General features: G+C 40.9%; 1 protein-coding gene across 2 annotated transcripts in view; it reads right to left on the reverse strand.

Moving 5' to 3' along the window:
* Positions 1-18,299, reverse strand: part of tspan17 (tetraspanin 17) — a 29,956-nt gene extending 11,657 nt beyond the window's left edge. The window contains exons 1-2 of one of the 2 annotated variants that reach the window (XM_041797149.1): positions 17,720-18,299; positions 1,708-1,758 (exon numbers count right to left, since the gene is read on the reverse strand). In XM_041797149.1, the coding sequence (XP_041653083.1) occupies positions 1,708-1,758; positions 17,720-17,806 (138 nt within the window). In that variant the 5' untranslated portion in view covers positions 17,807-18,299. Of the gene's footprint in view, positions 1-1,707; positions 1,759-17,062; positions 17,205-17,719 lie in introns of those variants that run through there. The other variant, XM_041797151.1, reaches the window with a different exon arrangement.

Consider the following 18,299-nt stretch of genomic DNA (forward strand, 5'->3'; position numbering starts at 1 on the left):
AAAAGAGAAGGGTTAAAACTCTACCTATAATACTTCAAAAATCAATCCTCACTGTCTCTCCTGCATGCTCCCAGCGACATTTCTCACTCTACAAAAACACGGTTAACCTTGAAAAGAACTCAAAGGGGAGACTTTGACTAATAACATGGCTTAGAGGCCAGCTGGGGCTGCCTTGTTCAAAGAAACGGAGTCAAAATCAACTTAAAAGCGGTCTGTTATTATATCTGTAGACTTATCTAATCAGTGGCTCAGTTTCTAAATAAGACAACCAACTCTTGATGTTTTGTAACAAATATACCTCACTTTTCTGTATTCATTCTAAAGAACAGGTTGCATCCATCAGAAGAGGCACAGCTCTGAGCTCTCTGCAAACATTTCCACATCTGCCCTTCCTCTCTGCATATCCTGCCCCCACAGCCCCGAGGCCACAGTGCATCCAACATACTTTCCTGTCAGTATCTCTTCTGCATCATGCATCATGCTTACAAATTTCTCTTCCATGAATTAAAGCTTTGCAGAAAAAAAATGGCCTTAGTGGAAAATGTGTTAATATCAAAGGATTGCACAGAAAATGTACATCATGTACACTGTGGAAGTTTATAAGTATGTCCAGATATAAAATATGTTCTGGTCCATGCATGATCTCTCATCATTTCTCTCGATGTTTTTCACCATCTTTAAAGGGATTTCCCCAGTGTTACTGTCTGTAAGTCTGCTCTCGCACTTGACAGGCTGTTTAGTTGTCACGTTCAGTGCACATGTCAGACACTTGCAGCTAAAGCCCATGAATCCAGGATCTCACCCTGCTTAAGCTAAGCTCCCACAGTGCTGAGCTGAAGGACATCCACAGAGCAGAGTTATACTGCGTGCTTGTTTTTTATGGTGCAGAATTCATTTGAATTTAAGCAAGAGGCCCTGAAACAATAAACAAGTCTGGCTGAACGCAGTCAGCAGGAAACTAATCATCTTAGTCACTGAGACCCAAACTCACTATTATGCCTTTCCAGTACCCACTATTCATCATTGAGCCTAATCCCTTTAAATTATTCACGCTGCTCCACTGAGGTACTCTGGTGCCGGCCTATTTGCACAGAGTTCAAGACCATGACGTTACTAATCAGTAAATGTTTCCACACTGGAGCAGCATTTGTTAAACCGACTGGTACGACTTCTTGATAATTAATGAACAAACTGACTGCTTACTCAGTTGGATGGAGTTTTAAAAATGGCCCCTTCACAAGAGGTTGATGGCAGCATCTGGCCTTTGTAGCAATAACTGGAAAATAAACAGTACCAGTTTGCATGCACATTTGAGGCAGTCATTTTGGGACAGCAATGAGGCAAACAAGCTCTGGTGCTATAGCTCTTAAATTGTCAGTCTGCCTATTTTAAGCTTTATGCAACTGTATGAAAAACATATAGGCTCAGCAAGACTTCAGCAGTCACAATCCGAGCTAAAGCTGCTTCAACATAATTCATTTCCTTGGACATGTTTACCAGGACCATTACCAGGTAATACCCCTCTAAGTGCTACAAAGCGTTTCATGAATGGTGCCTTTATTTCCAACACCACTTCTCTCAAAAGTCCTATTTTCATCTACAGTCTGTTCTGTGATTTGTACTCCCAGCTCATTCCTGTCCGAGTAAGGAGAAGAATCTTAGCTATGCTGCAACACTGTGTGTTTGTGTGCATGTGTTTATACTTACCTTCTCCGCCCATGCCCACAGGCCTATGCCCAAGAATGCTGCTCCGAGTAACTGGAAGACAAAGCACACAGGGAAGATTTCATGTCAGACTGAAAGTAAGAGTGGAATTATGAAGCACTAAAACATTAACAAACAAATAAAGTGACCCATTTATAGGAGTTTAACAGCAAAAAACTTCTAACTGGGATGTGTGGGTGTGGTTTTATCTCATTTAAATTTACAATATTGTCTCCATGACAGAATGTGCAAACAACCCAACAACTGTCCTCGATTCTGGCAGTAAATGGCATTAAACCTTGATTGCTGTGTATTACTTTATGATATCCCATTCCACTGACAACCTAACTCATGCCAAACAAGTCAGAAAAGCAGAGCCAAAGACAAGCACAAAAATCAATAGCGAGTAAAAAGGATATATTAACTGTTTCATCACTTACAGGAATAAGCAAACAGATAAAATGTCCTTACAGTCTGTGACCCCAACCGAATTTCTGATACTAAGCCCTTTAATTTGCTGTGGACAGAGTGAATGATTACAACTGCTGGTTCCTACAGGTGAGAGGTATTGCACTGGGCTATTTAAGAGGTTGGAGGATCTGATATCCTGAGAGTTAAGGAAAATCCCTCCTGTATTAGCCTCCTGTCCCGTGGAGGATGGATGTCTGGCTCGCAGATCAAAACACACCTAAAAAAAAAGGAGACCTTTAAAAAGCTCTGGATGGGTGACGGCTTAAGATGGCCACGGTACTTAGCCACCTGATTTCAAGAAATATAAAAAAACAACTGTAAGCCTTCAGGATTATTCGAACCAGGCTGTGCTAAAACTCACAGATTGGTGTGCAGCTTTGTTTTGCTCTTAGATTGTTGTCTAATACACCGTTCAGCTAACACAAAATGCAATTTCTGAGAAATTTAAGTTGGCAATGAACTTTATTCAAGCACTCTACAATGGCAGAGTCTGAAATATAATAGCCCCATTGAAATGGAGGTAAATCCTATCATTGAGAAGCTGATTAAATCTGGGGAAACAGGTATATTGACGGCAATCCGTCAGCCTGCTTAACAAGCCCCAACAATGTGACAGTATGCCAAACAACAACAACAACAGCAGCAGCTGCTGTGAGGGGATGCTGCAGGGCTGGCCTGCTCATTACGTAAGTGGTTGTAGTGAAGCATGCGGTGGCTTCAGCTGGAAAAGTGACATGCAGGAAGAGTCACGGTATGCAGCCAGGCGGAGATCAGGTAGACGAGATTAGACTGACAAGAGTATTAAACCATTTATCCCCGACTCTAAATAATCCACCTGGATAAAAAGGTAGAGCACGAAAACTGTGGTGGAGGGAATGACTCTCTCTTTAAAACTTCTTTTACACATCTATGTGAATTTTAAAGCTGCATTATGGCTCTTTGTATAATGCGGAAAATAACCAATTATGATCACAATATTTAATGGGAGAAAATGTCAAATGTAAGCTAGGTACATCTGTCTGCAGCAGAGCATACAAAGCTAAAGTATTATTTGATAGACGTTTTGTCTGCAGTGCATGGTAACACATAGCTTTTACTTTGTTTAATGGAAAATTAATGATGTATGGATGTCACAGCGATGAGTGTCCCCAATCCTTTTGTAGCGGCACAACACCTGCACGTTACATAACAGGGTGCGGCTTTTTGGCAGCAATTTCTCGCTCTCACTACTTTTAATTCCAAGCCTGGAGAGCCATGGGCGCAGCCAACAAAGGAGTGTCCTTGAAAGAACTTGAAGGCCAAACTGAACCTGCATCTTCTTTCCAAACAGGATGAACCGAGCCAAAAAAGTAATGTTGCATTAAGGCAGCCCTTTAGAGTTGAAATTCCCCAGAGGTTATCACAAGGAAGTTGCCCTCTAATGGGAAACAAAGTGGGCTGAATTTTAAAAACATGGTGCCAAGTAATCACTCAACATGACTACTATGTGGACTGCATGATAATTTCTGTTTCCTACATTATTCTGACATTAAAGGCTGCGATAAGAAGAACTTGCAGTACCTATATCCAGCAAGCCAACTAAGGAGGTTACATGACTGTTGCAAATAAATCAAAAACAAGGATACTGAAGCAGGTTTCTATTATCTGTAGTTAGACGTGTTCAATAAATGCATGATTATCCATAAATTTCAGATGCTCTCTCTGCCTTACAGTCTCCTCTTTCTGCAACAGGGTATCAGAAAGAATTGACAACTTACTAAACAGCAACAGCAAAATATTCCCTTTTTGAGTGGGGGTCCAGTGGGGGCCAAGCTCTTTTTGGATACAAGTAGGGGGGCTCAAGGGAAAAAGGTTGAGAGTCACAGAATGATACAATATGAACACAATGTACCAAAAAGTCTGCTGGGAAATTTGATAATTTGATCAATTCAGCTGCCCAGGGATCATAAAAATGGGATCACTTTGAATTCAGAACAATTTTGACATGCCATGGAGCTTAGAAAAATGAGCATTTTAAACGTCCCTGTAAAGTGAAATCCAAACTTTGTGTCTTAACACACTAGATATGTTGGAATAAGGTTTCTGTAAACATATGAAAACCCTGACATCTGTGTGTGACATCATTTTTTGATTTAGACTGTTAGAAAGTTGTTCACTTCCTTCCTGGCTTGGCTTTATTTGAGCAGGGCAAATATCTGAGTCCATGACATCACCAGTCTTGATGGGGACCCCACCCCCCAAAACACTACAATGATGTAAAATCACTGGGCATCTCAGTACAGTCCATTAGCCGATGTCACTGCCTTCATTGAAGGTTAACTAAGAATAGGAATTGATAAGATTCTATCAATTACAATGCCATTATTGATTCTGCTTATTGATTCAATTCCCTTATCAATTCCTTCCTGTGAATTTTCTTTTTGGAAAAAGGAAGACTATGCAGAGTGTTTCCCACAAGTCTGAGTTTTTCTTGAGGTGCTAGACAGTGAAAAGGGCCAATATTACACACAAGCTCAAAATAGTTCACTTCTATTTAATCATCTACCAACACTTGACATTTAACTTCATTCATTTTATTTATTTGGAAATTCTGAGAAATATGTTAATCTAATCTAATTAAAGTCATATGGAATGAGTTAGACAAATGACATTCAGACAAATAGCATTCTGCTTCCATGGGTCACTAAAACTAACCACTAGCTCCTGTGACCCACATTGCCCGGATGTGGGTCACAGGGGCCCCTGCCTTGAGTCAGGCCTGATAGTGGGGCTTGATGGCGAGCGCCTGGTGGCCGGGCCTACACCCTTGGCGCCTGGCCGGGCACAGCCCGAAGAGGCAAGCTGGGTCCCCCCTCTCATGGTCTCACCACCTGTGGGAGGGGCCATAGAGGTCGGGTACATTGTGAGCTGGGTGGCAGCCAAAGACAGGGACCTTGGCAGTCCAATCCTCGGCTTCAGAAGCTGGTTCTAGGGACTTGGAACGTCACCTCTCTGGTGGGGAAGGAGCCTGAGCTGGTGCACGAGGTTGAGAGGTACCAGCTAGATATAGTTGGTCTCACCTCGTTGCACAGTTTGGGCTCTGGAACCAATCTTCTTGAGAGGGGTTGGACTCTCTTCCACTCTAGAATTGCCCTTGGTGAGAGGCGCCGAGCAGGTGTTGGCGTACTGATTGCCCCCCAGCTCACAGCCTGTACACTGGGGTTTACCTCGGTGGACGAGAGGGTAGCGTCCCTCCACTTTCGGGTGGTGGGACAGGTCCTGACTGTTGTTTATGCTTATCCATCAAACAGCAGCTCAGAGTACCCACCCTTTTTGGAGTCACTGGAGGGCGTGCTGGAAAGCACTCCTTCTGGGGACTCCCTTGTTCTGCTGGGGGACTTCAATGCTCACGTGGGCAATGACAGTGAGACCTGGAAGGGGGTGATTGGGAGGAATGCCCCCCCCCCCCGATCTGAACCCGAGTGGTGTTTTGTTATTGGACTTCTGTGCTCATCATAGATTGTCCATAACGAACACCATGCTCAGGCATAAGGGTGTCCACATGTGCACTTGGCACCCTAGGTCGCAGCTTGATGATCGACTTTGTAGGCGTATCATCAGACTTGCAGCCACATGTCCTGGACATTCGAGCAAAGAGAGGGGTAGGAGCTGTCAACTGATCACCACCTGGTGGTGATGCTGGTCAGACCTGGCAGGCTCAAACATACTGTGAGGGTCTGCTGGGAACATCTGGCAGAGTCCCCTGTCAGAAGGCGCTTCAACTCTCAACACCAACAGAGCTTCAACCATGTTCCAGGGGAGGCGGGGGGCATTGAGTCCGAGTGGGCCATGTTCAGTGCCTCTATTGTCGAGGCAGCCAATAGGAGCTGTAGCCGTAAGGTGGTCAGTGCCCCGAACCCGCTGGTCAACACCAGCAGATGTTTTTTTCATGACTGAAACTTGACCTGGTGGTTAAAAAGACAGTGGCCAGTCATACAACAAACCTGAAATACAGATTTTTTTTAAATCACTTTACAGGGACTTTAAGATGCTGATATGGACAGATATTTTCATTTTAACTACCGGAAATGTGTCCCTACATCTCTGATGATTCAGAATAACTGAGAGGAACCAATGTCACTCTCTAGTGCTGCCTTCAAGTCATTTCTGTATTTAGAATACACTGAAAGTTATACTAGAGCTTCAATAATCAATACTGATTCATCATTTCACATAAATCGCAGCATTTTAAATAAATATATAACAATTTCTGCTGCTCATGTTTTCAGTTAAAGGATGTCTTAATGGTTTAGTCCCTTTGGACATTTTCCATTCCCTTGTTCCCATCTTTCCTTTTTCCACTCTTCTGTGAACTTTCCAATAAACTAGATGGAGAAAAAAAACATTGCCTCTTCACTCTGGTACTTCTACAATAAAAACACCATCCAGACACAGAACCAGAAAAGTACTTCTGTTATATTTTCTTGTTATTTTCGGTCAAAAGTACTTCAACGAGTGTCAAGTTGCATTTCCCACTGCTACAGCTTGAGGCGACCTCGAAGGCAGCATTAAAAGTGAGACAGCTTTGAGGCATCCATGCCCGATAGCCTGTCATTTTGATTTACTATTTCTTCCGGTATTTCTAAATCTCTTTCTCTGTCAGGTAATACTTCCATCAACTTTGTTTTTGAAACAAATAATTACTTTGACCCTTCCTGGAAGGGACAGAACGTGATACACATTCAGAATTTTAAACCCACAAACAAACTGTTTTATATAAGCACAACACTTGATAGAAAATTGAAATGACTGTTACTGTGTAAGCCCAACACATTTACAGTTAAACCTTAAGCTTTTTCTCACTGCAATAAAATTCTGATCGGACAACCAAATGTCCTTGTGGGACAATAAGATTTGGACTGTGTTGAATGAGACCTAGTAGGTGAATTGAAACTGAACAAAACCTGCATTTGTACTGTGCTGGAATCGTTTCCTTTAATCGTACTTTTCCCTCAGCGTAATGTGGGAGGCAAAAATCAAATTGAGGTCAGTCACTTGCACTGAAGCACACAAGGACCTGTGATAAACTCTATCAATCTGAAACAAAACTCTTACCATGTTAAGTTTCTGAGCAGTAGATAAACAGTCAAATTAAATCCTACAGAACCACACTAATCTTCTGGTGTCCCTCAACAATTAAGCTATAAAAAAGAAAAAGAAACTTCCCCAAAGGGATTAATAAAGTAAATCTTTTCCTTAAAAAACACAATACTATGTCCTTGTTTGTTCCCGCTCAGTTTATACCTCATTGCTTCTGTTTGTTTGGAGGCAAACTGTTTTAAAAGCCCCTCAGGATTTGCTTCTTTAAATCTCACCTGTTTTAGTAAATAATTTGTTTCCTTTCTTCTGTATATTTTTATCACTCTATCTAATCTCTATGCTTTTATCGCGGCACGTCTATGTTTTATCACTGAGCAAATAAACAAAGTCTGGAACTAGATGCCCTTGTATATGCATCATTATTCAAATCAGGCAGTTCAGGTTACTTTGCTGTCAAGTGCAGCTGAAGATGTGTGTGTCCCAGGAGCCAGTTTGGAGGGGAAGGGGGGGGGGGGGGGGATTTCTCTGCATGCGGACAGACAGATTATCAACACTTGAGAAGATGCCTCCCAAAGCCAGCTGATCCCATTAACCTCAACTAACTAGCAGACAAACCAAGCTCCAAGCAGCCTGGTCGCACACATGCACACACCGGGTATAGGCTTAGTCAAGTGTGATGACTGCCCTTTCAATGACGCCCTGAGAAGCTGAATTTCTAATGAAGCCAGTGGTGCTAACACTTCATGATATGATATCAGCGGCAAGGCAAACTACACTCTAGCACTGCAGCAAGAATCACACTTCTTTTCACTTGATACTGAAAAATCAATATATTAATTTGGCTGATTAACTGAAACAGCATGTAACTAAAACAAGTTTCAGGGATGAAATGTGTCAGGCTTAATAGGACTTTGAACACTAAAGCTTGAGTCTATAATCCAGAGAAGTTTAAATCCTGTACAAAGCTATTTTCTTTTAGCCAGATACACATCGAGATATTGTGTGGACCCCGAATGAGACAGACTGTGGTTGACACAGACTATCAGGACACAAATCAGATAAATGAGAAAAGTAAAGTCTCTCTGTGAGTGGATTCTGCCTCCCTGTTCACATTTGATTTTATCTGAGGTAGACAGCAAATAGTACTGAAAGAATACACATTTGCCCTCAGAGAAAAGATGGGAAAACAGCTGTTATCTTAAACTGGGTTTAGAAGGTTTTTACTGCAGCGTACAATCGGTGAGACAACTGGCAGTTACAACAAATTAACCCGCTGATAATTATCAGGCTAACTGGTTATCATTTTTGAAGATTTTAGTGACTGTGAAGATGCCCACTGACCTCTCTTGGGTCAAAATGTCAAAATTGGATCTTTTTTGTTTAAACAAAAATTCAAACACAAAATAAAAAATAAGAATTACACATGGAAAACTGAAAGAATTAAAATGTAATTTGTAGAATTTATGGAGAGGTAGTGATCCCACAGAGACTATTTTTGCCTAATAAACTTGTAGTTGGGGATGCACAATATTATGGAAATGACAATGATACTGGCACAACTCTACCATCAAGTATAGGTGGTGGGCTACAGAGCCACACACTCAAGGAGCCCCACTAAGCCCTAAATATTCTGATGGAAGCTACAAACTAGTGTTGCATGATTTAGTAATAATGTGCGATTTGTGATTGCAATGACGTTAAAATACATAATTGGTCCATTTGCTTGGTTATTAAGGAAAATATAGAGAATAATGAATGTTTTGAATAAGTATTCTGCATCGCAAAACATTCAAATATAAAGTTGTATTAAAGAAAAACACGAAACAAGTTTTTACAGTATTGCTTACAAAATAACTGAATATTAAAATAAAGAGTTTTTCCTTTTAAAAAAATAAATAAAGGTACTTCTAAAATAGCAGCACTATTATTAACTTAAAAGCCCTTCTGTACCTTTCAAGTACTTCTTAATACATAATATAGCTGTAGCCTTTTATGAAATTATGTATTTGCATAGTCTGGCACTGCAATTGCAATTAGATTAACTAAAAAGTGTCAGTATCAGTATCAACTACAATGTGTTTTTAAATATCACCAAGCTTTCAAACATGCACAAAATTCCTGACAATTTCCAGAACATTGCAGGGTGAGCTATAATTGTGAATGGAAGTGGACAAATTTGTCTACCCTAACTGTATGCTGGAATGCAAGCCCCCTGGTAAATCTGAGTTTACGAGAGAATGCAATGAAACATGTAAATGAAAATTCACCATGAGCAGTTGACACATAGCACTGACATAAAAACAAAAAATTATCATGGTATCAAACTCTTGACCCTTGATGTTGCCTTGTCTACCATATTTAAACATCTGCATCAAATCTACACCATAGCTAGGTATATTGTGGTTAACCAGTGTCATTATTAACCATGGTTTAAGAAGGCATGGTTAATAAAACAATTAAGGCTCCACGACATCATATGTTTTCTGTTCTCACACTCAAACAGGGCTACAGTAGGGGTGCGCGGTATATACGGTAGATGGTATAAATGATATAAATTTGGCCTTAATCTCTACCGACCAATCGCGATAAGGCTTGTTGATGACGTCATCGTATCTGCCTCAGTGTGACAATGGCTTCATGCATAGAGACCACGGAGCAGGAGGAGCTGGTTAAAAAAAACTGGTGCTACGTAGAGGTGGGTGGTAAACCGGTATTAATACCATCCCACAGCTGGCAGAGAGAGTGAGTTGTGACACACAGTTCAGGCTGAGCCAGGTCAATAGCACATTTAGCTCTAGCATTATGTGTAGACAGGTAACTGACCGAATGTCAAGGACTCTTGCCGCTGTAAATAGGCACAGTTAGCAGGCAAAAACACGTGTTTTCCTCTCAAAGTCTGATGGCTGTACCGCAACAAAGTCAGTATTCTGTCTCTGTCAGCCTGCCTGGGGCTTTAACACAAGCTAAGTGCTGCTTTGGCTGGTCTCAGAGGCCAGCGCTGTAATACTGTGATATAATACCATTATTGTCAAAGGCAAGAAAAATACCGTGATATGATTTTTAGGCCATATCGCCCAGACATAGGCAACAGCATTAAGGGTTGCAACCTACACTGAATGAAAATGTGGCTACACCACAGCTGTGGTGTAGCTTAACTATGGCAAAAGCACACAGCAATGAAGCTATATTGACCTGACACACAAGTTGGGCTGTGTAACACGTGCATTGCATGGGATGTACACTCACCAGCCACTTTATTAGGTACACCTGTTTAATTGCTTGTTAACATAAATAGCTCATCAGCCAATCACATGGCAGCAACAATGCATTTAGGCATGTAGATGTGGTCAAGATGATTTGCTGAAGTTCAAACTGAGCATCAAAATAAGGTTAAGGGGGATTTAAATTACTTTCAAAAGTGGCATTGCTGTTAGTGCCAGACAGTCTGATTTGAGTATTTCAGAAACCGCTGATCTACTGGGATTTTCATGCACAGTCATCTCTTGGGTTTACAGAGAATGGTCCTAAAAAGGGAAAATATCCAGTGAACAGCAGATGTGTGGACAAAAATGCCTTGTTGATGTCACAGGTTAGAGGAGAATGGGCAGACAGGTAAGAGATGACAGAAAGGCAACAGTAACTCAAATGACCATTCGTTACAACCAAAGTATGTAGAATACCACCTCTGCACAACATGTTGAACCTTGAAGCAAATGGGCTACAGTAGCAGAACACACCGGGTGCTCCTGTCAGCTAAGAAAAAGAAAATGAGGCTACAATTCCCACAAGCTCACCAAAAACACTGATGCCTGACAATGCTATGGAGACTTGGCTGTCAGTGTTAGCGAATCCCATTCAAACGCATCCATGCCCATTTACACACCACAGACAAGAAGTGGGAGCAAAATGGAGTTCAGTATTTTGCCCAAGGACACATGGACATGTGACTGAAGGAGCTGGGGATCAAGCCCACAACTGCCTACATTATTCTGAGCACTATATTCTAGTGCGTCAGCGTGTCTGCGCAGCTTTGCAATAATCTGTCAAATGGCGAGTTGGCCATGTGCTTTACACTACACTAGTTATACAGTTTCTTGTTTACCCATGTCTTCTGCTTGTTTGTGTCAACAAGCCAGAGTGAAGTATGTTAAAATTGGAGCTGAAAAATATTGTGCAGCAACTGATTATACTGCAGTTATTGCAAAAAGGAAGAAAAAGGAGAGATTGGAGGGGAGGGAACGTTCAGCTCTGCTGAATCAGCCAAGGCAGAGGATAGGGAAGTTTTTGGAAATGCAGAAAGTACAACAACACTCAGTGCCCCAAACACAGGGCCTGTAGTCTGTGCCGTTTTGATGTATAGTTACTAGGGGTGTGAATCTATCCTTCTCAAGACGATTCGATTCGAATCTTGATTCATAGACTACAATTCGATTCACTTACAATTCATTAAAATACAGAACGATTAGGTCCGATCCGATTCAGTTCAGTCCGGTTCGATCCGGTATAATCTGATAATAGAATCAAAATAACTTTTTGCTTTAACAAAAAAATAGCAAAAAAGGGAAAACAAGAGAATTTCATTATGATCTAAGTTTACTTGATCTTATTTAGAAAACAGACTGAAAAATTAAAAATCTAATTTTCCCAAGAAGCACAAATTAAAACGAATTTAAAGTCACAAGGAGATCTGGATAGACAGGGCTCTGTGTGTCTGCTAGTATAAAAGAAGAATGGGTTAAAATAATATTGAAAACAGTCAAATTAAAACAGCGTTCTATACATTTTTTTCCTTTCATAATTTCTTTTAATGTATTTATCTACATGTCACAAAAAACATCGTTATTTCCTTTCTCTGTGTATCTGACTGTTCTTGATTGTTTTCATTCTTAAATCAATTCACTGGAGAACAGCTGATCTCCAGCTCAGTGAAATCCTCTCTGTTTAATATCATATCAGTGGGATCAGATGTATTGATTACGTCACCAAATCAATCACCCCCAACAACACGTTACAGCTGTAAACCCTGTGAATAAAGGGGCTGTTGTTAAGGTGATAACTGAAGACTTCGAGTTTTAACTCAGAAAAGTGTTTATGTTCAGGTCTGTCTGTAATACGTTTAGCGTTAGCATCTTGGCTTAACTTTAGCTCCGCTGTCTCATCAAGTGAGATTTATGAGCTGCCGTAGTTCTTAATCGCTTTACTCCAAAGCGTACAGACGGGCAGACATTTCCAAAGTTATCCTTCCTTCCTATAAAGTCCAAATGACTTTTTCCTGAGGTGCAGAACTGTAACTAAAAGACGTTTAGATGATGACCAGTGAAACAGAACTAAACGTAAAAGGTCACATCAGGCTGCACAGAAGGACTGGGCAATATCCACTTTTGATACTGTAAAACTTTCCCAAAAATTCCTGCGTAATACAGTATTACCACCGGGTATTTAAAAAACATTATCCAGATCAAACAAGCACTTGACAGCATCAAGCAGCAACCTTCAGTCCTGAAAAATGAAGCCAATGCGGAAGTGCAAAAAATTGCTATACCGCAAATGTCCACTTGAGGCTGGCTGCAGGAACACCAGAAGTCCCGTCTGGACACATGTTAAACAGCCGGTTTTGACACTAGAAACAAACTGGTTTACAGCCTGGTTCAAAACACCAAACGTGTCTCATTAGCTAGTGTCTTATTGTGTACTCACTGTACGGGGGGTGAATTTTTTTGTACCACGATCGTTCGGATTATATTTAGGATGAAAGCTGATTGGTGCGTCTCATCTGATTGACAGATAGCTCGGCAGGCAGAAGCTCTGTTTCTGTCAACCAGAATGCTAGCTAGCAGGCTGAAAGGAAGTTGCACTTGGTGGGCGGGCCGTTAGGTTGATCCAAAGTTCGGTTGAGACCGCGATTTCAATATGGAAGCCTCCACGGATTGGCTTTAAGAGCCGTTTGAGTCCGCCTATTGTAAGCAGACGACTGACATCACAAGGGGTTTGTCCAATTCTTTCCACAGTCTATGGACGGCATGCGTGTGCAAGAACAGTGACCAGAACATGCGCCTCTACACACACTTCATTCATTCCTTTTACAAAATGCTTCTAGACTAAAAAGTCTTGTTGCAAATGTTTATTACAGGGGCACTGAAGTGATTTGTAGTTACAGTATTGCTTTCACAGTTTACAGGTAAGTAGAGATACAGGATCAAATGATAATTGGTCTCTTTTTCCTTTTTCCTTTCTCTTTTTCTTTACATAATACCACATAAAGAGGTAAAATGAGAAATAACAATCCAAAATCATCATTAGAAATGATCTAGGAATGATAAGTAAAGTTTCCCATGCTTTTAGACAGATAAAGACAGGCTGTATATAATATTTATTTTCATGTAGGGCATCAATGGGGAGCTCAACTCAGCTGTGAATTCACTGTGGCATGCAGAAGCTTATATAAAGATAAGAGACCACTTTAGTGCCCAAAATAACCAAGAAGTACCTTCACCTACAGATCCCAATATTCATGCCTGAGCCTTTCATGGCTGGACTACTGCAGTTCTTTATTTACCTGCATTAGTCAGTCTGCAATGTCTCGACTCCAACAAGTTCAGAATGCTGCTGCTCGGTTTACTGTATGTCCCACATCACCCCAATTTTTCTTCCCTCATTTGGTTGCCCATAAAATATAGAATTGATTTTAAAATTCTTTTGTTAACTTTTAAAGCACAACACCGCCTGCTTCCTTCCTCTTTTGCTGAGCTCTTAACTCTCTATACTCAAAATTTAAGATCCCTAAGATCCCCTTCATTTGCTGATCCCAAGTCCAGACTGGCTACCAAAGGTGACCGGGCACTTGTGATAAGAGCCCCTAAACTCTGGAACTCCCTACTAGAGAATATAAGGCTGACACACTCACTCTCCATTTTTCAATATAAGCTAACTTATTTTTATAGGAGGGCTTTTTTAATTGGAAATCCTTGCTAATTTTGGGATTTATTTAATCTGCATCTATGTCCACCCACTCCCAGTAATCCTTGCTGTATTTTATCATGAGTATTCATCCTGTCTTATTAACTGTTCTTTTTTTATTTGACTTTGTCTTTAGTTTGTTTTACATTATGCCTTTGTAAAGCACTTTAAAACTGTGTTTTAATAAGTGCCATATAAATAAAGTTATTATTATTATCAATATTAACGTACATTTTAATGTTTAAAGAAAACATCTGATGGTTGTTATTGTGCCTGATGTTGCTACTGCAGCATACAGCTTGTTAAGTTATTTACAATAAAATTTTAAACCATTTCCATTGTATTACCCCAGAGCGATGAATTAATTTGTTTAAAACTTACATTGCTGTGGATCAGATTGCAGCCAGTGATGCACATTTAACAGTTTGACTTTAAAGAAGACCATAGTGCTGTGCCGTAGAGTGTGCTATCCTGTTGCGTGTAAGTGTATATGAGCATCCTTTTCATTCCTGGACCCTTTTATGACAAATAAGCCCGACATCATTAGCAGGAGTTCTGCCATCACCTTAATAACATCTTCATATGAAGGCAGTGTTGCTGCTGCCAGAAACAGACCCATATTCTCAAGGCATTTATTATACATTTTTGCTCATCACACGGCACCATCTTCAAGATGGTGATTACAGCAACGCCGTGGCTATTTTTAAATATGGTATTACCGTATTACCGACTGTTCCTGCTGCATAGGCTTCTGCGTAGGTACAGAGCTGTGCAAACCAACAGTGTCAATACTACATGGATGTGAGGCAGACATATAAATCCAGCTTAACTATTATTCATTATTTCACCACATCTAAATTGCTTTTCTCCAATAAAATAATACATACATGAACATAAGAGACACATGAATCTTTTACTACCTTTAAATGTGGCTTGAGTGACAGGCCATCACATTGCAGCATCAACATTTGATTTTTTCACAGCTGTCCACCTGTGAGGTGAATTTTTGTGCCAAATGTGAGCAGACACTCTGAGCTGTAGCTGGCTAATGATACACTGCCTGAATCCAACCAACTCAGCAACTGGGTTACAGCTTAACAAGCTCTTAATTACAGCATGCAGAGCCTCCAAACATTTCAGCAGCTCAGGCAGAAAATATGATTAATTAAATGCCTGTGATGAATGTGGTTTTGTACGGACAAGAGAAGGTGTTATGTTGTTGGTGGGTGACACTGTCTGGGTGTCACCAGGGAGTTTGGGCACTGGAAGAATTCACACAGAGAAAATGATACTCGGTTCACTGCAGCAGTTTGCTCACAATATTTAGGGTCCTCCAAGCATTCTGTCTCAATTTTGGGAGCATTTTCGGTCCTGACAACGTCACTGTCGGAGAGACAAATGAGCTGATTTGTTGAGAATAAACCTCATCTCTCTCCATTTCAGCAGAGCTCTAGCTTGTCTGTCAAAGGCAGTTTCGCAGTGCACAGACAAGAGAAGAACATCTTCTTGTGATTATTAACGGAAACAGCCAGCAAGCTGGAACTTGTCCTGCAGTTTTACGAAGAGCCCAGACACAGGACTGTTAGCTTGGCCCAAGTGTCAAAACAGTCAGAAAGAGCACAATATGAGTCAGACAAAACACTATCGCCCTATGACTCAGTGTTTCCTACTTGACTGCTCAGTCTAATTGAATTATGGAGCACTTTTCATTTGAGAAGCCAATAGAAAATGTATTTGTACTGCTGTCTTTAGAGAAAACATCCTGCTTTGGACACGATTACCATTCTCATCATCTGTTTCACAAAAAGACAACAATATGACAGTGATGTAGTGAAAACTCCAGCATTTTTGGATAATGTTAAGGAGTGAAGAGGAGGTGACTCAAGAAGGAGGAATGGGAAGGCAGCCAGTTTTATGTGGATCCCATGTACCGTCAGCGCAAACATATGAGGGGAAGAAAATACTGAATCACACCCATTCCCCCCCCAGTCATTGTTATCTTCAGTCCTCTTTGTGCGTTTTTGGGTGTGCGAGTGTGAGAAACAAAGCTTCCCCGCAGAGCCTTAGCCCTATAGTAGTGGAGGGAGTGAATAGGGTGCTTTGAAAAGAGGAGGGCTGGGTGGTATTCAGGCCCGTGTGGCCTTTTCCTCTCAACAGTGTGTGGGAAGACCCTCTGGGGCACACAGACACGCCATTCCTTCACCCACAGACATTATATTACGCCAGCCGCACAGAGGCAATGCAGGAGGGAGAGGAGGGAGGGAGGGGTATTGCAGACTGAACAGAGGAACTTTTCAGACTAAGGAGGGATAAAGACTGATGGAGAGGGGGCTGTTGTAAGGGAGATGTGGGTTCATTTGCCACTGGTCAAACAATACAGATGAGACTGCCATGTCTCAAACACAATGGTACTAATCTTTACTGCCAAGTCAGAGCGGGGAGAGGAACTTACATCAGCATAGTTTTATCTATATCTTCCTCCACCAGCTTCTCTTTAAATCTGAGAAATAGGATTTAAAGTGGCTGTGATTTACTCACTACTAATTCATCATAACCATATTACTTTTCTTACTAATTATAAACCCCTCTAACATCCTACGCAAATCCATATTTACCTCAAAAGTTAATTACTGACTTCTTATGGGGCAGCAAGGGGGTGAAGATAGTAAATTTGTTCTGCAAAATACCACAAAAGCAACCACAGAAGAAGAAAAAGGGGAACACTTCCTAAAAAAAAAAATACTAGTAGGCCCAGACTTACTTAAGTTAACTTAAAGTAGCTGAAGACCATCGTGAGAGCTTGGCTAACTTTACCTACATAATAAAAAATACAAAAATAGCATTTACTTACCCAGACAAAGATATTTATTCCAAATAAGATGTATTTAAGGCAGCGGCTGACTTCAGACCCTTTAACACTCCGTCTTCTACTCATATTTTACAGTAGTTTGGCTAACTAAAGAGCTCCAGCGGCTCGTCTTTAACGCTATCAAAACTGGAACTTGATAAGTCAGTGTTGGATCAACAGTGACCCTGATTTACTCAACACTATTAAGCAATAGTTTATTCCTGGAAGGCAACAGTTGCAGCTTCCTATAGCCAATGAAAAAGAACTTCAGAGGAAATGATTAACCAAAAGAACATCATTAGAAGTCATGGTATCAGCTTTTAAGAGTCGTTTATGAAGAATTAAAGAGCATACTGCTATCTTTAACGTAATATTTCTACCTGGCATCCTTTAAGACAGCCAAATCATAAATTGTTTCGTGTCATATAATTTGCCACTATCAAAAAGCATTTAGAAAATCTCAACAGCAACAAATGACAGGGAAAACCGATGAAAGAAACTTTTTAGCTAACTTTATCAACTAACGCTAAAATTCGCCTTCAATCAAAAACGGTAAGCTAACTTTCCAAATATACATAATGAGACTTTGAGTGAGCATCATTGGCGTTATATTTTTTCCAGTTCCGACAGAAAAACGAAACAAAGCCATGATTTACTTACCCAGAATAAAATGTTGAATCCAAATAAAAAGTATTTGACGCAGCAGCTGACTTCTGCTCCTTTAAAGTGATGGTGTTTTCTGCTCATTCTTTCCAGAAACAGTGGAGGCTAACTGAAGAGCTAGCTCGGTAACAGACGTTACAGCGGTAGGTACTTCAAAAGCTTTACCAAAGCTACAGTTCCTGTACTACTGAAGCCAATACGTACTGGCTCCATCAGCTACACAACACCGAGTTTACTCAGCGGACACTATTAAGTAAATAAAACATATGCGGCTATCACTTTAACCATTAGCTTGCTAGGCCAGCTAGCTCGCAACTTCTATGGTTAGCATTAGCAGCTAACAACAACAAATCCAGGGGCACTTAAGGCACAGACATTCATCTGCAGTGCAGTCGATATTCAAGTCTCCTGGTGTTTATTTTGAAGCGCACAGCGGGGAATGGAGATACGGCTGATGGTATTTCAGCTACCGAAACGTCCCCTCGATAATCTCTGTAACAGCATCGTCGCTTGAAATCTTCATCCTTGTTGTTTTGTGCTGTAAAACAAGCCCCTGCTGTCAAACGAGGAAAACCAC

The sequence above is a fragment of the Cheilinus undulatus genome, linkage group 10 (genome assembly GCF_018320785.1).
Source record: "Cheilinus undulatus linkage group 10, ASM1832078v1, whole genome shotgun sequence".
Taxonomy (NCBI): Eukaryota; Metazoa; Chordata; class Actinopteri; order Labriformes; family Labridae; genus Cheilinus; species Cheilinus undulatus.